Source organism: Lolium perenne, chromosome 3 (genome assembly GCF_019359855.2).
Source record: "Lolium perenne isolate Kyuss_39 chromosome 3, Kyuss_2.0, whole genome shotgun sequence".
NCBI classification, from domain to species: Eukaryota; Viridiplantae; Streptophyta; class Magnoliopsida; order Poales; family Poaceae; genus Lolium; species Lolium perenne.
The window spans coordinates 167,096,224-167,120,782 of NC_067246.2; the positions used below are offsets into that span (position 1 = coordinate 167,096,224).

The window sequence follows — 24,559 nt, forward strand, 5'->3', positions numbered from 1 at the left end:
CCCCCTTCCTCTGGGCCTTCCTCTTCCCCAACACGCCAACCGCCGCAGGAGATTGCAGCGCCAGGGCTATGGGGGTGGTGGCGAGGGTCAGGGGTGGTCCTAGCGCGGACGGAGACGACAGACCCGGCGGGGTTTGCGCGCCAGCCGAGGTCCTTGACGCTGCGCCTGACGTCCTTTGTTGGTAGCACGGCCGCCGTGGGGCTGCTGCAGCGTGTGGCGGAGGCGCGGTGGTGCAGCGGTGGTTTTCAGCTCCAGCGAGAAGAAGGCGTTGGGTGGCGCTCTGAACGGGGAGAAACTGGTGCAGGTTCTGAACGTGCTGCTGGCGGCTGACTGATAGATGCTTCTCTCGGTTCAGGTAAAGATTACTGTATAATGATTGTTATGGACATTATTCCTGGGTGTTTTTTTCTGATCAATGTGTGTTGTTGATTCCATTTTCTGTTTTGTAGGCCGGCCTCTCGCACCGCCATCACGTGCATTGCCGCAAGCCTCCTCTGACCGATCTCTTGCATGGCCGGTGGATGAGCTGCAGCTCTTCACCTGGACGACATCACTCCATCTCACCGGCTGGTCAAGCATTTGGCTGTTTATCATCAACCTCGCGGCTGCTCCGGCATGTGGTTGCTCGACAGCCGGCACTGCTACCGCCTTCTCCTCATCTGTGAGTGCACCGTCGATTCCAACTTCCAAGCCACTCTACTGCAGTCTAATGAGGGTCCTGCTGCGGCGTCCCACATGGGCGATACTCAATGGGCAGCTGAGTCTCTAGAAGGGGAGCTTACAGTGGCATGGAGTTTTTGGCCTCCCTATGTCAGGTAAAAGTCATGTAGTTCTGAATCTCAGGTACATAAATAGAATGTATTGATTTGAATGACTCAAGAGACGAACGTTCCCTTTGATAATTAATGCAGCAACTTCGACTACATTTGCATTAAGTAGTTTTTTTTGTAGTAGTTTATTTATAACAGGGAGCGCATATACTTCTAATATATGCAATTAAGAAATTAAATTCCTTTTGCAGTTATAGTTTATGCCACCAGGTACAGTAGAGACTTTTACCATCCGCAAATTAGAAATTAATGCTACAAGTCATAATGTTCCGTTTAAAGTTACATGTTATATTCTACAGATGGGTGAAGTCAAATTTGAAGAGAAAAATCAATTAGTTGACAAATAACTGACATAGTTGGTGAAGGACAATAATATTGACAGAGGATACGAAATGGCTAGATTGTCAAATGATATATATATGAAAAACAGCTAGCTTCATGAAAGATATTCAGAAAATATTTAAATATAGATAAATATCGGGCTACCCTTGAAGAAATATTTAATTACTCGATGAGGTTCAGGTGCTAAACCCTGGGCTATGCAAGCAACATAACTTACTTTAGATGTTGATTTTCTTAATCGTATTAACTTCTCAGGGAAATTACTTTTTTGATCAGCAAATATCAGTCTATTGTCGAGCATGCCTTTCTTTGTAAAGAGGAATTTTGATGTCACACACTTTGCTCGAGTGAAGATGCTAAATGATAATGCATTTCTGCTACATTTCTCCCAAGATTACCCATTCATGTCTTCGCATAAATGTTGTCTGTAATTTGAACAATGGATCAACGGTGGAGGAATTGAACTAACAGAGTGGACACCTAAACATGGTTCAGTTGTGTGTGTTCCCTTAGATTGCTCAAGTTCAGTTAACTGATCTGTCTTGCAACCTTGCCAGTATTTTTTTGAGGGCTAAAAGGGATGATTTTATTCAGAGAAGTGATACGGTTGGTTACAGTCTAAGGAAAAAGGCCTTACTAATCGGTTCTGGGAACTCATTGCTCCATGTCCAGCCACAGTCATGGGAAACATTGTTTTGCACTCCTTTAGCTGAAACACAACTCCAGTTCTGCTTATCAGACATACAGTTTCTGACTTCATGCAATATACCCCTCAGGTACGATAGCGTGTTGCATCCGCTTTGTACAGCTTTAACGATTGAGGCGCAATTGATTCAAAAATAAGAGGTTCCGATATCTGCTCTTTTACAAGGTGCATTCCATGCAGAAAGGCCAGGGCTTCAGCTTCTTCAGCGCTGTTGCAGTTGTTCAAAACACTGCCTTCAACAACTATTGTTTTGCCCAGTTCGTCGTGAAGTTCCACGCCTGTAGCTCCATTGTTGTTGTTAGAAACAAAGCTATACATTTAGCCACCCATGAGGAGGAGGTTCCCAATGTTTGGTCATCTCTGGTGCATCCGTCAGGTTTGTTGTGGGAGTTTTCAGTGCAGAGTAGTTTCTTGCCTTTTTTTTTGTCTGTCAACCTACATGCTACTAGCCAGCGAATTAGTACTCCGTGCCAGTATTTCCCTGAAAAAGCGTATACTTTTGTTCCATAAGCAGATAAAGCATACTTCTTTTGCGGATCAAGCAGTCTTCTACTGTCGGCCAAGTCCTTTTATTTTGGTGAAGGCGAACATAACTCCAACAAATGACAATTAATACCTCATATGACATATCTTGCCAATACAATTACTATATTTTTAATGTACTCGATGGTGCCAATTGCAACCATACCATCCACAGACTGCATCTAAGCGCTACAGCCACATCTCACGGATCTGACCCAAGTCTCCACTGATGGTAAATGCAGATTTCCAGTACTTATGTATCTATAGAGGCTGCTGCTGTCCTAGACTTAGTGTACTTTGCTTAGACACTACTATGATTAGTCTATACATGTGTTGTATGATGGCTGTTAGATTTAATTTGTAACACCTGTTGTATTATTGCTTATGGTTATAATCTCTTCCGTCGAAAGAAGTTCATGTTTTCTCTGGTTTAACATAGCCTACTATATCGGTCAGAGAAAATTTAGGTGTTACAACTGTTTACTTTGTATGTTTTCTATTGGCTTACAATTTCTCTAATTACGGCTACTTATTTCATGCACTTTCTCCATGTTGTACTAAGTTCTATTTTTTCCCCACAGTCTATCTACTGTGTAATTCCATGAATATCGTCCCACGGGCGCGGCGTGTCGCTGTGCCTAACCTTCCTAGTCAAACGCAACGTTCAACCCATGTTCTATAAAAATTAGTGACGAGTGTAGAGTAAAAGAAAAGATGGTGTTTATATTTGAAAACTCTACCCAGTTGTTAGTTGCAGAAATTATATTTCTGAGAGACGCATCCTCGTATGAAATAAACATTGATACTAGTACACTTCCAAGTTCGATGTGCAAAAATAATAAAAAAATACATACAATTGCAATTGGAATAAATTACACAGAGAATTGGGGGAATACACCTAAATCTTCCATCATTTTGGATGTACAAAAATGATAAAAAAATACATGCAATTGCACCAAGTTACATATATAATTGGGAGAATACACCTAAATCTTCCATCATTCTGGATGTAAAAAATGATTAAAAAATACATGCAATTCCAAAAAGTTACACATAAAATTGGGAGAATACACCTAAATCTTCCATCATTCTGGATGTACAAAAATGATAAAAAATACATGCAATTGCAACAAGTTACACATAGATTTGGGAGAATACACACCTAAATCTTTCATCATTCTGGATGTACAAAAACATGTAGAAATACATATAGTTGCAAAAAGTTACATCTAAAATTTGGGAAATATTACTATTGATATATCCTCCACAATTTTGGATGTACAAAATTAATCTTAGTGGATCCTTTCACAAATTCTAGATGTATAAAATTACTCTTGTTACATCCTCCATAACTCTGGATGTGGAAAGAATGGCTATCTATTCATCAACAATTAGAGTTCATACAATACAACTACTAGGCCCGAACTGAGAATCTCACCGCCCTGTAGGTTGTTGGAGTGAAACGACGCATCTCATCTTCCATACGTTGGTACCGATGTTTGCCATGTAGACGAGGAAACTGGCGGCTGGCTCAACTGCCCTGTCCGGCCGGGATCCACATGGACGCGGCAGCTGTATCTCGCTGGCGCCGGCGTCAAGGTCTCCCCCGCGCGGGAGGGATCCAGATGGACGGGCGAGCTGCATCTCGCAGGCGCCGGCGTCAAGGTCTACCCCGCGCGGCCGGGACGCGAGCTGCAGCGCCGGCTCCAAGTTCTTCCCTCGCGCGGGCACGACGCGATCTGCGGCGCCAGCGCGGAGGTCTGCCCTGCGCAACCGGGATGCGAGCTACAGCGCCGGCGTCGAGGTCTGCTCCATCCCCCGCAAGATCTCTTCCCCGCCGCCGCAACAGGAGGTGGCTCGCCGAGAGCGAACGCCGCCGCCAAGCGACCTGCTCCTCGTAGTCCTTGCATCCCTCTGCTCTGATTGATTTTTCCCGTGTAGTTTGTGTGTGGGATTGAGAGAGAGGGGAAAGGAGATCACGAGGCATGTGACGCTGCAGGACTCCTTAGGGCATCTCCAACGGGGCGACCCATCCCGCGCCCGCGCGTCCGGATGCGGGGTCCCACGGACAAAACCCGCCAGTCACAAGGACCCATCCCTAAACGGATGGCCGCGGCGTCGGGACCGCCGCAAACCCGGCCAAACTCTCGGCCGGGTTTGCGTGGCCGCGGACGCGAAAGGCTGGTCGCTCGCGTCCGCCCCTTGTCCGCCCCTGGCCCGCGTGTCATAGACATAAACATTTGTTTTCATTTAAAAGAATCCATTACAATTTTTTTAAACTACTACTTCTATCCTACTACGTACGGGGCCGGCGGCCTCGCCGGCTCGCCGTCGGGGCCGTGGATTTCACTCGACGCGGGCGGCCTGTACGCGTGAGGATTCCACTCCAGCTTACGAGCTGGGTGGTGCGGCGGCGGCGGAGTCTTTCATCCTCCTCCTTTCCTTCCGCGCGCCTCGGGCGCGCTCGCGCTCCGCGGGAACCTGGCCCGGGCGGCGAGGGAGAGCTTGGCCCACGTGGCTGCAGGTGCGCGGCATGGCGCGGAGAAGGTGGAGGGAGAGAACGGTGATGATGCGGTCTGTGAGACCGCCGCCGTCTTTTATAGCCCGGTGCGGCGGGAAATTTGGCGCGAGCGCGCGCCAATGGCGTTGCGCGCGGGAACCTTGGTGCGCGCGGATCTTTCTCGCGCGTTCCACCGCCCACCATGGTCGTCCGTCGAGGCTGCCATGGCGCGGCGCAACGAAGACGACGAACCACGTGGCGTCTCTTTGGGTCGCCGCGTTGGGCGCCGCGTGCGACCCAAACGGACACGCGGACACGGGGCGCTGTCCGCGTGTCCGGGCGGCCACGCAAACGGCCCAAAACGGACGGCCCAGTACGTCCGTTTGGGTCGGCGGGTTGGAGATTCCCTTAACGTGTGAACACATGGAGCCAAGTTGGTCCCCACACCGACTCGCGTCTGCCCACATCCACACAAATCAGATCGGACGGTAGCGACCAGTGAGCACTCCGTAACTCCAGAACGTGCGCGAACGTGCGCAGGCAAGAATTAGATTTAGCGTTAAAATAAAGCGTGGCGGCATTTATCTGTTCGCTCCCCATCTGCTCAACCCTAACCCTGCGCCGCCACCCTTCTCCATGCCGTCACCTTCGCTACCCGGCTCCATGCCGCTTCTGCGTCCCCATCCCTACTCAGCCTCTCCAGCTCGATATTCCTTCCCCTACCCAGCCGCCCTTCCCTCTGCAGGTGAACCCTCCTTCGCTGCCACGGTGGTTCCCAATTTACCGCGGCTCATCGGCCTTCAGAGGACACCGCTGGCCAACCGTCTGTGTGACGTCGTCGAACTGAAGCACATGTCTCCGATCTACAGCCGCCGTTCCGGATCTGCAGCATCTCCCCAACCAAGGTAAGTGCCCCGATCTGTAGCTCCACATGACCACATCCACCTTTTTTTTCCTGATCTGGAGTTGTAAACGATTGACAGGGGATGTTCTAGAAGTGTCGATGAAATTTTTATTATGGACTATGTGTATGAGCCGTACCACTTTTCCACATCTCTAGATGTTTATATATGTAACTTGCTCGTTATATGATAATTTTAATACTGAAGTATGTGTATGAGCTGTACAACTTTTCCACATGTCTAGATCTCTAGATGTATTTTTGCACTATTTCAGTTTTTCATGACGAGCTGAATTTTATATCCGTTTTGCAAAAAAATCCTATTCACTTCTATATACCTTTATAGTAGAAGTATTTTCCTTTGTAGTACCATTTCTTTTCTAGCAAAATATTTCAGATTTAGAATATTGCCTTTTTGTATGTGAGTAAAGACACTCCAAGCTTGAAAATCCTTCACTGCATATATTTTATATGCTTATGCTCTACTTATATTTCAAGTATACTACCTTTTGACTGCACTAAATCTCAGACTCAGCACTAGTTATAATAATGTTAATAGCTTGACTGCTTTATGGTCAGTTTTGTAGAATGCTAGTGTTATTAGCATTGGCAAGTACTTGTTTTTTCATTAGAGCCGTCATGGAGTTGTTATCTCTGCATCCAACCACATGTTCCAAAAGTCATTATTCATATTAGTGTTCTTTTGTTCGCTGCAGATCAAGTAAATGCAAGTTATAAATGGAACTCAAAGATGCAGGTACCTATGCAAATGATATCACTGTTTCTATCGATTATGTATATATGCTTCACATGTTTCATGTAGGATAGTCATGAGTTGGTTCTATGAAATAAAATTGGTACTTTATGATTAATTGTGGTTGCATGTCTTTTCTATTACAATTATCACTTTGGTGCCTTTGAAATACCTAGAGACCTGGAGCATGGCAGAACCTCTTGAACTCTTTGTTTCATGATATATTGCAAGATGGCTCCAAATAGATATTTGATGATTTTTCTGAATGTCTGAAGATAAACTGAGCTTGTCAACACCTGTCAGTTTTGATGAGTTTTCTGAAGGTCTGAAGATAAATTGACTTTGATATTTCTTTTGCTCGTAGCATGCTACTTTCTACACATTTGTAGGCGTTGTTATTGGTGATTAGCTTGTAGTAGTCAGTGGAGAGATGGCAACATCTGAAGTCAACAATAGTTTCGATCTTTGTTTGATTATTCCTGTAGCGAAGTTGCCAACTTGTTGTTCTGGACGGAAGCATGCTAGTTGAGAGAAACCTCCTTGTTCTTGCAGGTTAGTAAATATTTTCTAAATTACACTGTCATAGCACCTGCATGTAAATTTCCATAAATGTATGTTATCTTGTGGAAATCAGTATAGCCGGACATGTGTTGAATTGAACAACCATCAATTAGATGTATAGTAACATTCCTGCTCTTTCAAAGTGGTTATGCAGTGGAAATGACCAAGCTTCTTTATAATATCAAAAGCGAAATGCATACAACATCCACAGCCTGGTGTGTGGTAATGCACATTTTTGAAAGTTCTACACTCTTCAGATGTGGAACATATAGCGAAATGGCTATTTAGAGAGACAAATCAGAGAAGGATATGCCTCTTCTGGCCCTTCCAACTAGAGGTTAGTTCTTAACTTCTTTCTCCATTATTCCTCTTTGAAGTTCTTGATCTTTGAAGTGAATTAGATATTGCTTTCTCATTAGTGTGGCAGCTTGATCATACAAAACTGATTGTTGTAGAAACAAATGAATGGATGTACATAATTCAACACAGCTGTAAAATACTGGATACTTGAATCGTTATTTTTCATAGGCTAATTCAGTTATCTCTTAGTAGTAGTGTTTGTTCGGCTTACTGTGAGGAGTCGATACTTTCTTGCATGTGATAAGTGAACACCAGTACAGCCATGTATCTTGCAATGTTTTTTTAGTATCCCATGACCTCACATAGTCAGTCCAAGTAAGTTAAATACTCCAAAAGTCATTGACTAGCGAGTGTAGTATTTGAATTCACCTGCATATGCACGAGAAGTGAAGAAAGTGTCCGCTACTGCGAACTTTCGTTTTGTTAGGTAAAATTCTTTGATGCAGTTTTATCTACTGAGACTTTAGCTTTTAATTGGATTTTGACCACCATCTAAGTGAATACCCAGTTACGAAAATGTGCATCCATCCACCAATCTCATCTGTTTGTATGTTCTGTTTGTGTACAGGCGTCCTCTTCAAAGAATGAATTATCATGTGAAATTTGGGTCGCAACATATATTCCACCAAGTAGGCAGTGGCTCTCTTCAACTGGATGTTTTGTGTACATTCTATTTCATTGAACATGCACCTTGCAGCTATTCTTTTGTAGACCTCGTAATTATGTTGAGAACATCTGAACATGTGTATGTGTGAGACTTGTTGCAGAAGTATCAGCTGTGTTTTAATAATCCTTAGGAGGATATGTGTTTTGATAATTTGAATGTATGCTTGCTGTGAAATATGTTGATGCTTGGTCTGTAATGGCAAATTTCAAGGATCTAAAAATACGTAAATGTGAAATGAGATTATTTGGCTGTGATGGAAATGTTGGTCGGTGAAACTATTACCCTCATATTGCTAGGAAAGGTTCAACGCATGGCCAATGGATTGTTGGTCGGCAAGTAAAATACCATCAGATTGTGGGTTGGCAAATGAATGTTGGTTGGGAAATAATTGTTGGTCGGGAAAAAAATATGTTGGTCGGGGAAACTTTAGACTAATGACAGAATGTTGGTCTGCATAGGAAAATCGGTCGGGAAAGACCTTTGCCGACCGGACTTTGAGCAACTTTCTGTCAGTGAACGTGGCTTTCCCGCCAACTTGTATGTTGGGGTTCTAGTGTTGTGGTGGGGTCGTACTTGGTTTTGTAGATCCATTTGCAGCCTACCCTTTTGGCACCATTATGAACCTTCTACTAAGTCCCAAACATCATTAGAGCCCATAGATTTCAACTCTTCCATCACAACTTGCCACTTGGACGAATTCAAACTTTTAATGGCCTCTTTGTATGAGGTTGGACCCTCCACCTTTCCTACATCATTTACATCCTCACTCATGCAAACATCCTCACTCATGCAAGTGATATAATCATCTAACATGACTTTTCTTCTTTCTCGATGTGATCTTCTCATAGGAGATGGTGGTGGAGGGGGATCATTATTATGAGGATCTTCTTCAATATCCGATTGGTGATTTTCTTCATCTTCTGGATTTCCATTATCATTAGTTTCAGGATCAACATCAGGTTGAGGACCTGAACTGTGAGGTTCAGTCTCAACATGAGAAGTGATTCTCTTCTGCATCGGTAGAACGGCCTCTTGGATATTTGGGGATGGAGCACACACCCGTTTTTTCTCAAGATCAGTCTTCCTTATTTCAGTAACTTCATCATCCTAAAAAAATACCGCTTGTCGGGTCTCCACGTACTTAGTGGTATGACCGGGGCAACATAAATGTATCCCTTTTCCCTATGCGGGTATTCGACGAAGAAACAACTAACCATTTTTGGGTCTAACTTCTTAAGTTGTGGATTGAAAATTCTAGCTTCAGCAGGACAGCTCCACACACGTAAATAATTCAAACTCGGTTTCTTTCACGTCCACATCTCGTGAGGTGTGTTCGGTGCTAACTTAGTGAGAGCAAGATTTAAAATATGTGCAGCTATCTTCAATGCCTCCATCCATAGCAAGATTTAAACTTGCATGACTGAGCATGCTACGCACCATATCCAAAAGCGTGCGATTGCGGCGCTCAGTCACACCATTTTGTTGAGATTCACGAGGCATTGAATAATGGGCAACAATTCCATTCTGAGCTAGGAACTTAGAAAAAGGTCCTGGAATTTTACCATAAGGAGCATGTTTACCGTAATACTCTCCCACGTGATCAGATCATACAACTTTATTTTTTTTGCATTCAGTTGGTTCTCAACTTCGGTTTTGAACATTTTGAATTTGTCCAAAGCTTCCGATCGATCACGTATAGGTTAAATATACCCATAGTGGGAAAAATCGTCTGTGAAGGTGATGAATGAATCAAAACCATCTATAGACTTATCATTAAGAGGTCTGCATATGTCAGTATATATGAGTTCGAGGACACTCGTGGATCTTGCTGATCCTTTCTTAATTGTTTTTGCATATTTACCTTTGATGCAGTCAACACATTTGGCCGCATCAGAGAAGTCTAATGGTAGGAGTACATCATTTTTAATAAGTCTTTCCATCCCCCCCTCGAAATGTGGCCCAAACGACAGTGCCACAATTTTGAAGAAGTACTGGTACCCTTTCATTTCTTCTCAACATTTGAAACATTACTCACATGCAAAACATAATCATTCATCGATAACATATGTAGTTTGCCTCGTCTGACACCGAGGCCAACATCATTATTACAATAGTTTAAAACAAATTTTTGTTGCCAAATTTGCACTGATACATGTTATCATCAAGAGAAGAGACTGAAATTAAATTCCTACCTAAGGTAGGTACATAAAAAACATTATGTAAATGAAGATGAAAGCTGGTGTGGAGCTCCAAGGTGAGTGACCCAACAACTTCAATATCAACTTCAACTCCATTTGCAACTTTAAGTCATCTTGCCCCGCTTGTTATGGTTTGGATCATATTTAATCCCTGCATAGAATTAGCAACGTGAGCAGTTGCACCTGAATCAATCCACCATGATGTACAAGAGAAATTTCATCAACAAAAGTGATTTCATCTGTACCTTTCTTCATCGTTCACTTAAGGTATTCTGGATAGTCCTTCCTATAATGGTCGTCCTTCTTACAGTGGAAACAAACATTATCAGTAGGTGCTGAAGACTGTCCATTATCCTTTTCCTTTCCTTTAAACTTTGGCATATCCTTCTTGAAGTTCTTCTTTGGCGACTTAGAAGGGCCTGACCCGTCATGCTTTCTCGGAGGAGTTAACAGGAAAAGCCTAATCCTTGTTTTGCATTATCATTCTTTCGTCCTCCTGGACAATCCGCGGGGATATCTCCGCGAGGGTCCATTTTTTCCTTTCATAAAATTATAGTTGATCTTGAATTGATCGAACTCTTCGGGGACGGACTCCAAGATCATGATTATGAGGAGGTTGTCACTGAGCTTACACTTTAAGTGCTTCAACTTATTTGAAGCATTTATCAATCTCAGTATGTATTCTCTAACATCACCATCATTTTTATACTTGCCAAGTAGCTTGTGAAAAAGCTCATGTGCATAAACCTTTTCAGAGCCTTTGAATTACTCCTCCAAGGCTTCCATAAATTCCTTGGCAATATCATTTTTGGGGAGAGCCCCAATAATCTCAGGTGAAATGGAAGAATTCATCACAAGCATTACAACGTGATTACATTTGTCCCACTTATCCATGTTGGAGTCATAAGTTTTCTTTAGTTCATCATACCCCGTGTCACCAGCAACTGGCGCCACGGGCTTATCCACCCTTAAGGCGTAATCAAAACTCGTTGAAAGCCAAACATAGCTCAATGGAATTCTACCAACGAGGAAAGTTACTGTCGGTCAGCTGCTCGACAGTATCATAGCGCATCGTAGTGGAAGATGAAATTTCACATGGACATTCATAAGTAAAATTGCATGCATGTAATATAAACATGCCATAAAAAATTCTTATTCTATGTCAAACACCGTTGGGCAGAAATGACATGAATTAGAACAACATTAGGGGGTTGACATGCAGAAATAATACAACGTTGGTCAGAATTATTTTTGCAGTCATGACATTCTCAAAATTAAACATCAACATTAAAACATTTAAGGAACAACATATTCGATGTTTAATTTGATTATACGACATTAAAAAAACATTTTAAATATTCTAAACAAAAAATCTCGCTGGATCATTTCTGTGCAGAACAAAATAACATGTTTGTTGATCATATTTTAGGAAAACATTTGGTATAATAAAACAGTGCAAAATATAAAATGTAACATCATATGCACTGAAATGTACTGAAAATAAACAGAAAATTTGAACAACCCTAAAACTATCTGGCTGATGAAAACCTGGGCCGAAGCCCGCCCTCAGATGCAGCCCAATAAACCCACCGGCCCGAGGAACCTCCTCATAGCGTGCTGGATCGTCCGATCGATCGGACGGCCGAGATCACCTGCGGCCCAAACAAAACGGTCGGCCGGTCAAACCCTAACCCTATTTTTCCTCCTCTCCCAGGATTTCTGCGTGTCTACGAGTGAGAGGCGACATCAACGGTGATGCCCTCCTCCCCTTGTTCCATGCTTGCGCGGTGGCGGTTATCGCCGGAGGAGCGTGCGCTGGACCAAGTTCCGCGCGCTCCTTCGTCGAGCATGGCTGTCGGTGCCTTTTTCATGCAGGACAGCACGGAAGAAGTGCACACCAGTGAGGCCAATGGCCACGAGGGGACGAGGGGACGACGGCGACGTGTGGCACGATGGCCAGCGACGCGCGCGTCGATTCCGCGTCCATCCGTGCGCGAGGCGGTTGTTCCTGCCTCATCTCGGTGCAGTTGCTGTGCGGAGGTGGTGCACACCGCGAGGCCGGCTGCCATTTGACGATGACAGAGGCAGGCGGCACGACAGCCACCGGTGTGTGCGTACGTTCCGCGCCTTTTGGCGTGTCAAACCACACGCTCCTCCGTCGGGAGGAAACGGCGGTGCGGGATCCTTACCCTCGCCGGAGTTGTGCATGCTCCGGCGGCCTCCGAAGAGATAGGCAACGACCCGGCAACGTCAAGGTGAGTCCCCAAACTCGTGCTCGTGATGGAAATGCAGAAAAGTGTGCAACGATTTGGGGATGTCGGCTAGGGTTAGGGGTAATGTAAAATTGGGGTTCTCTTTATCTAATCATGCATAAACAGAGGTGAATCTGAGGCTTAAGACCCAATATTAAAGCCTAATAACATGATCTACAACATGATTTGTGATCGCAGATCACCAGTAGGGTTCTAGTGCTATCAATTAAAAGCATCGGATACCATTGTTAGTGCTAAAACATTATGAACATCACAAGATCGACTTGATAGCCATCTAGAACACCTAGTGCACATGAAACAGAGAGAAGTAGAGATGCTTTGTGACGCCCCGGAATCAGTAACAGGAGGATTCCAGCGATTCCACCGAAATCCGCACGTACCGATTCTGAGAGGCCCTTCGACACGCGTGCGTGATAAATCACACACGTGATGCCAGAAGAATTACCACGAGCAGTAACATTACAACAAGTTTACAATAGATCCCACAAGAATCTTATAGTATAACAATGACTCCAACGAGTCAAGAATACGAATTGAATGGATCGTAGCGAACAAGAGGGGGGGGGGGGTGAATGGCGCTACGGCAAGTTTTAGTCTTTTTCAATTTTTATGCAACGGAAGGTAAAGGTGAGAACTTTAGCAATAGGGGTGATCCTACAATGATTATCGGACAAGTGCAACAAGTAAAGGAAACACAAGATAACGAGAGTAAGGAGCGAGACAACCGGGGGCGCGAGGCGAGTCGAGGTTTGTTTCCCGCAGTTCCTTCCACAATAGGAAGTACGTCTGCGTTGAGGAGGTGCTAGTCTCACACAAGAGACTAGGCGGCCACACCACGAAGGAAGGCCTCACCTTCTTCCTCGAGAGAGCTCCACGAAGGTGCTCTCCCTCTTCCACTATGGCACCGGTCGAGGCGGTGATTCCTTCACAAGGTTGGGGCGAGCTCCACACACAAGGATGCTCCCAACACCCTATGGAGCTAGTACATCACCAAGCTAGACTCCATAGCTGCACATCTCCAATGCTCCACCATAGGAACCCTTCTCCAATGCTCCACCATAGGAACCCTTCCAATGCTCCACCAAAGGAACCCTTCCAATGCTCCACCAAAGGAACTCTTCTCCAATGCTCCACTAAAGGAACCCTACCACCAAGATCCACTAAGGAATAGCTAGTATTGGTGAAATCTCTCTTGGTAGAACTATAGATCGGGGTCTCCTCCACCAATCCTCAAAGTTTGGGCAAGATTGGTTGGATGGGGAAGGAGATCCACAAGGATTAAGCTCAGCAACGATGGAGGAGAGAGAGAGGGAAGAGATAAAATCGTGTTGGGGAAGAAGGAGCCCTTAAATAGGCTCCTCCAAATCCAACCGTTATGTCCAGTTTTTGCCTAAGCGGTACTACCGCTTCTGGGAAGCGGTACTACCGCTCTGAGTTCGAATTCCTCCAGATCTGGTCAATGGACGCAGAGCGGTACTACTGCTCGAGGTACCGCTCGAGGTACCGCAACAGGGTCCAAACCTTACTGGACTCAAAGCGGTACCGAAGCGGTACCAGGGCGGTACAGCCGTAACTCGTTTACGGTACCTGGGCGGTACCGTGGGCGGTACTACCGCTCCAGGTACCGTAAAGGTACCGTAAAGGTACCGTAACCAGTACAGTGGGACGAATTCAGCGCAGAACTCAGAGCGGTACCGTGAGGCGGTACCTATAGGGGTAGCGGTACTACCGCTACAGGTACCGGTAGTACCGGCCTGGCTAAAACTGGTTTTCTTCCCTTTTTCTCTCCAACCATGTCACCTCGCTAAACACACACAAAACCAGAAAACCTATCAACTACGCTTCAGTCTTCCGATCTTGACGTGTCCGGCGAGGTCACCGTGCTCTTGCAAATCTAACAATGATACTCAAGGCACACAGTGAGATTACTCAAGTGTTGTCATCAAACACACAAAACTTGGGGTTTAAAGTTTGCTCTTACAATCTCCCCCTTTTTGGTGTTTGATGACAACACAAGAGTTGACAATAACATATGATATTATGATGAGATACTTAGATTTGCAAAAACTCGACAGAGCTCCCCCTACACATGTGCATATTATAAATATGTATTTGAATACAAATACACATGTTATATATAGAGACATCACTCCCCCTAGTTTTTACAAACCAAGCACATATGCAACATAGATAACGACATGTTCAAGTAGCATATGCACAATATGGAGGCAACATGAGATCATGCACGGAGATTTGGGTGAAGTTATCATACCATAGCCTTGAGAATACCCAAACTCACCATAAGATGCCTCCATAGGGTTGTTGATGTAGCCATAAGAAAAGATAAGCAACTAGAACCAAACGGCTACAAACAACAAAGGTCCCCATCCACCTAGGAACTTCTCCCCCTTTGGCATCGGAACACCAAAAAGGAGGGTAAAGAAACTAGAAGGATGGAGAAAAAGAACATACAACCAAGCTTGCAAAAATCACGAGAAAACAAGCTTGAAGGAGGTTCTCCAAAAACAAGAAAAAGTAAGCAAAGAAGAATGACAAAAGAAGGTCACAATGACACACAAAGAACCGAAAAACCTCTCAAAGAGGGGGTGTTGGTGGCCGAAGCCACCGTGTAAGAGTATAGTAGTGTGAGGTCGCGTAGATGTATCTAGGACTCACGGACTACAACTCAACATGAAGCTCATAAGTCACTCAATTGACAAATAGAAAATGTTTTGGATTTCTTTATGCATTATGGGGGGAGGGATAGCTCAATGGATTTAAACCGCACTCCCCCTATGTTCATGCGTGCCTTTCATCTAGATATAAAGGTTAAGAGTGGTATGTGCGCACGACGGTCAAGCAAAGTTCGATGGATCAATGATATTTAGCTCATGCCTCAACTCAATGAAACACTTCTCATCCAAGGGCTTCGTGAAGATGTCCGCCAATTGCTCCTTGGTGCTAATATAGGATAGTACAATATCTCCGCGAGCAATGTGATCCCGGATGAAGTGGTTCCGTATCTCAATGTGCTTCGTATTGCAATGAAGAACCGGATTGTAGGCGATCTTGATTGCGCTCTCATTGTCACACAAAAGAGGCACCTTGCTATACTCGAGTCCATAATCCCGCAAGGTTTGCCTCATCCACAAGATTTGAGCACAACTACTTGCCGCGGCAATATACTCGGCTTCCGCGGTGGAGACGGAGACACAATTTTGCTTCTTCGAGGACCAACACATCAAAGATCTTCCAAGAAAGTGTCACGCTCCGGAGGTAGACTTCCTATCAACCTTGTTGCCCGCCCAATCGGAGTCGGTGAAACCAATCAAAGCAAAGTCCGTGTCCCTTGGGTACCATAATCCGAAGTGTGGGGTATCAACTAAATATCGAAAGATCCTTTTGACCGCCACAAGGTGGCTTTCCTTCGGACTTGCTTGAAACCGTGCACACATACCAACGCTTAACATTATATCCGGGCGAGAGGCACAAAGGTAAAGAAGCGAACCTATCATCGAACGGTAGAGCATGGTATCCACCGCCTTTTCGGCCTCGTCAAGAGAGAGTTGACACCTGAGTTGCATCGGAGTTCCAATGCCCGTGGCACCCTTCATCTCAAAGCGCTTGAGCATGTCTTGGAGGTACTTTGCTTGATTGATGAAGGTGCCTTGTTGCATTTGCTTGATCTCGAACCCAAGAAAGTACTTGAGTTCACCCATCATTGACATCTCAAACCTATTTGTCATCAACATAGCAAACTCATCATTGAATTTTGTGTTAGTAGAGCCAAATATGATGTCATCTACATAGAGTTGGCACACGAAAAGCTCCCCATTGACCTTCTTAGTAAAAAGAGTGGGATCGATTTTCCCCATTTCGAAAGCACGGTCTTCAAGCAACTCCTTGAGATGCTCATACCATGCTCTAGGAGCTTGTTTGAGACCATATAGGGCCTTTTTGAGCTTGAAGACATGGTCCGGGAAATGGGGGTCCTTGAACCCCAGGGGTTGCTTCACATATACTTCCTCATGTAAAGGACCATTAAGAAAAGCACTCTTAACATCCATTTGTTGCAACTTAAAGCCATGATGAGAGGCAAAGGCCAAAAGGATACGGATGGACTCAAGCCTTGCAACGGGTGCAAAGGTTTCACCAAAGTCCACGCCTTCGACTTGAGAATAGCCTTGTGCCACCAATCTTGCTTTGTTGCGGATGACCGTGCCACTTTCATCTTGCTTGTTCTTGAAGATCCATTTGGTGCCGATAATATTGCGGCAATGATCGGGTCGCTTCATGAGAGTCCACACATCATTCCTCTTGAAGTTGTTGAGTTCCTCTTGCATTGCATTCAACCAATCGGGATCTTTGAGAGCGTCATTAACTTTAAGTGGTTCCGCCATAGAGACAAAGGCGTGGTGCTCACAAAAATTTGCTAGTTGCCTCCGGGTGGTAACTTTTCTCTTTAGATCACCAATGATGTTACGCAAGGAATGAGACTTGAGACGCAAGTGTCTTGTAGTAGGGTCTTCACGGCGAGTGTCGGCTAAAGGATATGATTCTTGTGAGCCCTCTTGGCCTTCATCACGGTTTAGGTCCTCGCCTTGACCTCCATTGTCGTTGAAAGGGGCATCATTGTCATGAGAGCCGGATGGTTCGGGGGTATTAGGAATAATATTGTCCATAAAGATCATCCCCGAACCACTCGGAGAAGAACTTGAAGCTTGACCTTGGTCACTTGATGTTGGTTGTTGTGGTAGATGAGCTTGCGGTGAATGTTGTTCTTGAGCTTGTTGAGGAGAACTTGGACTTGATTGTTGTTGTAGATGTCGAGGTTGAACTTGCGGTTGAGGTTGAACTTGAGGTTGTTGTAGAGGTTGACTTGAATTTGTAAGATCAACGGAAGAAGCTTGGCCTTGTGGTGTAGATGGCTCCACTTGGGTGGAACTTGGTCCTTCCCCGGTACTCATAGAAGGTAGCTCTTGAGGTCGGCGAATGCCAACACCCATCCTTCCTATGGTATCCGGGGGAATTGCATCTCCTTTCTCACAAGAAGCACTTCGCTCCTCCAAAGATCTATCATCTTCATCGAATGTCACATCACAAGATTCTACAACACGCCCACTTGACTTGTTGAAGACTCTATAGGCGTGAGAATCCGTAACATAGCCAACGAAAATTCCTTCTTGAGCTCTTGAATCAAACTTGGATAGGCGTGTGTCTTTGACAAGTATGTAGCATTTGCATCCGAAGACCTTGAAGTATGACACATTTGGCTTGTTGCCGGTGAGGATCTCATATGGTGTCTTCTCAAGACCTTTGCGAAAGTAGAGGCGATTAGTAGCATGGCATGCGGTAAAGATAGCTTCCGCCCAAAAATTGCAGTTGGACTTGTATTCCATCATCATGGTTCGAGCGGCTTCGATCAAGGTTCGATTCTTCCTTTCGGCGACCCCATTTTGTTGGGGAGTATATGGCGTGGAGTATTGGTGTTGGATTCCTTCTTCGCCGAGGAAGTCATCCAAGGTGTAGTTCTTGAACTCTGTTCCATTGTCGCTCCTTATTGCGAGGATCTTGTTGTCGTACTTGCGTTGAACTTGGTTGGCAAACTCCATCATGGTCCGTTGAGTCTCACTCTTGTACTTGAAGAAGAATACCCAACAATAGCGTGAATAGTCATCAACGATGATGAGGCAATACTTCTTTCCTCCAAGACTTTCATGAGATGGTGGACCAAAGAGATCAACATGTAGAAGCTCCAAGCATCTTGTGGTAGAGATGATAGTCTTGGCCTTGTGAGGAGCTCCATGCATTTTTTCCTTGTACGCAAGCCCTACAAACACGATCCTTGCAAAAAGAGACATCTTCTTTTAGTCCGAGAATGTGGCCACCCTTGTGGAGACTTTGCAAAGTCCTCATGTTGACATGGGCTAGTCGGCGATGCCATAACCATCCCTTGTCACCTTTGGCGAATAGGTAAAGAGCGGAAGATGTTGTCTTTCCGGAGAAATCGACAACATACAAACCGTTCTCTACATATCCAACAAAAGCTACATTGAGTGTCTTGCTCCACAAGAGGACCACCATATGTTCATCAAAGAATGTGCATAGACCCATACGAGCAATTTGATGAACGGAAAGTAAATTGTAACCAAGGGTCTCGACAAGGAGGACATTCACAAGTGAGATGTCGGGTGTTGCCACCACCTTGCCAAGACCCAATACCTTAGAGCACGTGTTGTCGCCATATGATACGGTAGAGAGAGAAGGCTCGAGGTCGACAACAATATCCTTGCTTCCGGTCATATGACTTGTGGCTCCACTATCAACCACCCATTTAGCGCCACCGGAAGCATAGTCCTACAAGGAATCAAGTCTTGGATTTAGGTACCCATTTTTCAATGGGTCCTAGCATGTTAGTAACAAGGGGTTTGGGAACCCAAATAGTCCAATCAACATTGTCCTTTTGAGGACCAATAAAGCGAGCACGAATATGTCCATAGTAATCAACAAAAAGAACATGAGAAGGATTGTTAGAGCCGGCGAAACCTGTCGAGGCGGAGTTGGGTACTCCATCCCTTCTTGAGCTAGCGTCGCTCTCCTCAAGGTTGATCTTCATGTTCTCCTTGTTCTTCTTCTTCTTGGTCCTCTTCTTCCTCTTCCTCTTTGGCTTGATAGCCACTCCTCCTTCATTGCACGAGCCCTCTTTGGCTCCATCTTTAGCTTCAATGATTCCTTCCAAATACTTGGCTTGAACTTGGAGTCTATCAACTTTGGCCTTCAAGCGATTGACTTCATCTTCATGCTCCGGGTGAGGATGACAAATATCAAACACTTGTACTTCCTTTGCCTTGTTCACCCGGAAGTGTTCCATCAAAGCTTCTTCTTGGAGAGCGTTCATCTTCATGAGCATGCGCTTGTCATTCTCCATCTTGGCAATGTCACTTTCATGAGTGCAACATGCACGGTCCTTGCTCAAAGGAAAGTATTCCTTCAAAATTTCTTCTTGCATGGAGTTAACCTCCATGAGCTTGGTTTCCCTTCGCTTCAAGGCGGCTATTTCCTCCTCATGATCACAACACGTGTCCTTCTCCTTGCTCATGCGAAGACATTCCACGAAAGACTCTTCTTGCTTGCTACTCAAACTCAATAGCTTGGCCTTGGTGATCTCAAGAGCGGCAATTTCTTCTTCATGGTTGCAACATGAGGTCTTCTCTTTGAACAAGCGGTAATATTCATCCAAGGCTTCTTCTTGAAGAGCATTGACTTCCAAGAGAAGAGCATTGTGCCTCCTCAAGGAAGTAGCTTGATCAACAAGCTCATCATGACAAGGGTTGGGGTCTTCATCATCTTTCTCTTTGTTGGCTTCCTCAAGAGAGAGCATCTTGTTTTTGAGCTCACCAATCAACTCAAGAGCATGGTCTCGATCCTTGGTGAGTTGAGAAACAATAGCTTCGTTCTTGTCTTCAAGGACGCTGACACTAGCTTCAAGAGACATGCGAAGATTTCGTTCATCATCAAGCTCCACTTTGAGATTGGCAATGTCATTCGCCGCTTCCCTTTCCAACCTCTCCCTCTCCTCAATAAGATCTTGTGCCGCACCAAGTTGGGCTAAGAGAGCCCCAACATGAGTCTTGCTATCCCCTTTCATGTTAGTGAGAAAAGAATCCAAAGAATCCAAACCCATAATCTCACGTTTGACGGTGAGACTAGTGGCATCATTAATATATATAGCATTAGTCGAAGATGATGGTTTGGAAGGGGATTTTACCTCCGTAGATACCTTTTCCATGAGGCAACGAGCATTGTTGGTGACGAGGTTCTCATTAGGAGAGTCGAAGAGGGAGATAGAGGGAGTGGAAATGGCGATGGCGGCCACTCCCTCTCCTTCCTTGTTGGAGCGCTTGTCCTCATGTTCTTCATCCTCATCGGAGGAGCACTCTTCTCGAATGATGAAGGCTCTAGGCTTCTTGTTGGAGGAGATCTTGTTGTCATCGGACTTTGGGGAGAACTTGGAGGATCCTTTGGAGAATGACTTGAACTTATCCTTGCGGATAAGCCTTCCACCATGATCTTCTCTTCTCTCAAACATACAATCCGAGACAAAATGATTCTTATCGCCGCAATTGTAGCATGTTCTTCCCCTTTGCCCCTCCCTTGGACTCTTGGAGAAACTTCTTGGAGAATCACGTGATCTTCTTGGTCTTGTGTTTCGGGACATGTTTCCATCCCAAAATTTCTTGGCGGCGAGAGCCATGTGCTCATGATAGTTGATCTTGAGATCATCCGGTCCCCACTCAACGGGATCCTCATCGCTTTCACTAGCTTCATGCACCTTCATCTTCAATGCAAGGTTGGGCTTGCGAGAGTTGTGGGTGCGAGCAACAAGATCCTCCGCATTCTTCTTGGAAATGTCCAAAGCGATGACTTCGCTAAGGACTTCATCGGATGTCATAGCACGGAAGGAGGCGTTTTGGCGGATGGCCGTCAACTTCACTTCCTCATAAGGGAGGAGAGCGTTGTAGAACTTGTGCTTGATCCAATGGTCATCCACAAACGTTGCTCCAAGATCTTGCATTTGTACGGCAAGAGCGATGAGGCGCTGATACATTTCTTCGGGGGACTCTCCTTCAATCATGACGAAGTTGTCGGCCATGTTGTTCACTTCATCAAAACGAGAGCTTTGGATGCTTGCATTTCCGAGGAAGAGCTTCTCAAGTTTATCCCATGCTTCCTTGGGGGTCTTGAGCGAGCGGATATGAGCACGGTCCTTGGGCGTGATGGCCATGTGAATCATGTTGATGGCGGTGGCGTTGAGTTGGTCATCCACCACATCTCTTCTTGTCAAGCTCTTTGGATCTCGTGGTGAATAGCCCTCCTCAATGATACGTCAAAGCTCGGTAGAAGCGCTGCGCACATGAGAACGCATTAAGAATTGCCAATTCTCAAAGTTGTTTGACTCAAGTAACGGTGGTGAACCATGCGACAAGATATGTGGCATAGGTATTGGAACATTTATGGTGTAATCATTTGGTGGTGGCACCGCATGATAACCCCCTAGACGTTCCACAACCGGTGTGTCATCATCCTTCCCTTTTGTTGAAGTGCCGGTCCCCCCAAGCCCTTCCTTTTGTGGATCTTTTGTCGCTTGCGCGACAAAATCAACAAGAGGAAGGGGGTTAGCTTTTGGTGGGGGATCCTCGGCACTTGCTTTTGGTGGAGGGTTTGGTTTTTGTAGAACCAACTCCATCATCACCGCCTTCATTTGGGCAACGATGGATGACTCCAATTTCTTGAGGTCATCCAACGTAGCCGTCGTGGAATCGATGGGCGATGATGGAGCGGGTGGCACAAGGGAAGGTGACCCATTCTTATCTGCCTCTTGTTCGGCCATTTCTTAGGCGGTAAAGCCCGAGCAAGAAAACCTCGCTCTGATACCACTTGAATGGATCGTAGCGAACAAGAGGGGAGGGGGGGGGGGGGGTGAATGGCGCTACGGCAAGTTTTAGTCTTTTTCAATTTTTATGCAACGGAAGGTAATGGTGAGAACTTTAGCAATAGGGGTGATCCTACAATGATTATCGGACAAGTGCAACAAGTAAAGGAAACACAAGATAACGAGAGTAAGGAGCGAGACAACCGGGGCGTGAGGCGAATCGAGGTTTGTTTCCCGCAGTTCCTTCCGCAATAGGAAGTACGTCTGCGTTGAGGAGGTGCTAGTCTCACACAAGAGACTAGGCTGCCACACCACGAAGGAAGGCCTCACCTTCTTCCTCGAGAGAGCTCCACGAAGGTGCTCTCCCTCTTCCACTAAGGCACCGGTCGAGGCGGTGATTCCTTCACAAGGTTGGGGCGAGCTCCACACACAAGGATGCCCCCAACACCCTATGGAGCTAGTAAATCACCAAGCTAGACTCCATAGCTGCACATCTCCAGTGCTCCACCATAGGAACCCTTCTCCAATGCTCCACCATAGGAACCCTTCCAATGCTCCACCAAAGGAACCCTTCCAATGCTCCACCAAAGGAACTCTTCTCCAATGCTCCACTAAAGGAACCCTACCACCAAGATCCACTAAGGAATAGCTAGTATTGGTGAAATCTCTCTGGTAGAACTATAGATCGGGGTCTCCTCCACCAATCCTCAAAGTTTGGGCAAGATTGGTTGGATGGGGAAGGAGATCCACAAGGATTAAGCTCAGCAACAATGGAGGAGAGAGAGAGAGGGAAGAGATAAAATCGTGTTGGGGAAGAAGGAGCCCTTAAATAGGCTCCTCCAAATCCAACCGTTATATCCAGTTTTTGCCTAAGCGGTACTACCGCTTCTGGGAAGCGGTACTACCGCTCTAAGTTCGAATTCCCCCAGATCTGGTCAATGGACGCAGAGCGGTACTACCGCTCGAGGTACCGCTCGTGGTACCGCAACAGGGTCCAAACCTTACTGGACTCGAAGCGGTACCGAAGCGGTACCAGGGCGGTACAGCCGTAACTCGTTTACGGTACCTGGGCGGTACTACCGCTCGTGAGCGGTACTACCACTCCAAGTACCTTAAAGGTACCTTAACCAGTACTGTGGGACGAATTCAGCGCATAACTCAGAGCGGTACCGTGAGGCGGTACCTATAGGGGTAGCGGTACTACCGCTACAGGTACCGGTAGTACCGGCCTGGCTAAAACTGGTTTTCTTCCCTTTTTCTCTCCAACCATGTCACCTCGCTAAACACACACAAAACCAGAAAACCTATCAACTACGCTTCAGTCTTCCGATCTTGACGTGTCCGGCGAGGTCACCGTGCTCTTGCAAATCTAACAATGATACTCAAGGCACACGGTGAGATTACTCAAGTGTTGTCATCAAACACACAAAACTTGGGGTTTAAAGTTTGCTCTTACACGAATATACAATACAAAGATCCAATCATACAGAAGATCGAATACGTCCAAGTATGGACATGATACAAATTGGACTAAGAGTTCTGAAGATAAATGATGGCGTCCATAACCCTGCCCAGGCCAAGCTGGAAGGGTAATCTTGCTAATGTCGTCATCTCGTACCTGTCGAAGTCGGACCATCGGTTGCCGACAAAACGAGGACACAAAAGAGAAATGGAAAAGGCAAGGGTAAGTACCAATGCGCGTACTTAGCGAGACTAGAAATGGATGTGCTCGTCGGGCGAATATATAGCCAAGGTTATATGGTGGAATTAGACGGCAGCAAAACTATAACCAACAGAGACACACTACACCATCCATCTAATCAGAGAAGATAAGAGAGCGCATAAGGTAACATCTACGGGATTTCTATTTTCGTGCCCTCAGGTCCTTAGATGTACTCAGTTTTCCCCAGCCCCTTAGTTTTTCCTCAGTTTTCCCCTCCTGTAGTTTGAAACACTCACAAGTGCTGGAACGGCCGGTAGCCGTCAGGTCAGAGGCCTTGACCGTTAGTCTGACCGGGTGGGGCTGCATAGGGGCAGCTCCTCCCTGACCGTCTCGTGCTGACGGGTAGGGTCAGGAGACACGTCGGAGCAGCCATCCATCTATCGCTGACGTGTGGGCCGTTTTATTTCATGATTTTATAGGCGGTGCTGCCAATGACAAATGGGGCCGCTCTATAGGGCTGCCGCAACCAATGACCAATGGGGTCATCTATTTTTCAGGAAAAGACATATATTGCCGGTCTGTGGGGCTGCCTCAGCCAATGACCAGTGGGGTCGTCTATTTATTTTTAGAAAATCATATATTGCCGCTCTGTGGGGCCTCCGCAGCCAATGAACAGTGGGCTCGTCTATTTTTCAGGAAAATACATATATTGCCGCTCTGTGGAGCTGCCGCAGCCAATGACCAGTGGGGTCGTCTATTTATTTATAGAAAATCATATATTGCCGCTCTGTGGGGCCTCCGCAGCAAATGACCAGTGGGGTTGTCTATTTTTCAAGAAAATACATATAT

At 45.6% G+C, this 24,559-nt stretch overlaps 1 protein-coding gene and 1 long non-coding RNA gene across 15 annotated transcripts; both read left to right on the forward strand.

Annotated features, from left to right (window-relative positions):
• The first annotated feature begins 1,391 nt into the window (after positions 1 to 1,391).
• LOC127323509 (uncharacterized) lies at positions 1,392 to 3,423 on the forward strand. The gene is made up of 3 exons (XR_011755551.1): positions 1,392 to 1,948; positions 2,059 to 2,254; positions 2,393 to 3,423. It is a non-coding gene; the product is annotated as an uncharacterized lncRNA (long non-coding RNA).
• A 1,725-nt stretch (positions 3,424 to 5,148) lies between these two features.
• LOC127323513 (uncharacterized) lies at positions 5,149 to 8,319 on the forward strand. 14 transcript variants are annotated; one of them, XM_051351630.2, is made up of 6 exons: positions 5,161 to 5,805; positions 5,884 to 5,928; positions 6,518 to 6,558; positions 7,041 to 7,107; positions 7,374 to 7,453; positions 8,045 to 8,319. In XM_051351630.2, the coding sequence occupies exons 2-6, from the start codon at positions 5,904 to 5,906 to the stop codon at positions 8,156 to 8,158; spliced, it is 327 nt and encodes a 108-aa protein (XP_051207590.1). In that variant the 5' UTR covers positions 5,161 to 5,805; positions 5,884 to 5,903; the 3' UTR covers positions 8,159 to 8,319. The 14 variants fall into 14 exon arrangements, 2 of the variants coding, with proteins under 2 accessions (XP_051207590.1, XP_051207591.1); XR_007865788.2 differs by having other exon boundaries at positions 5,164 to 5,805; positions 7,012 to 7,107; positions 7,260 to 7,453; XR_007865789.2 differs by having other exon boundaries at positions 5,165 to 5,805; positions 7,260 to 7,453.
• The last annotated feature ends 16,240 nt before the right edge of the window (positions 8,320 to 24,559 follow it).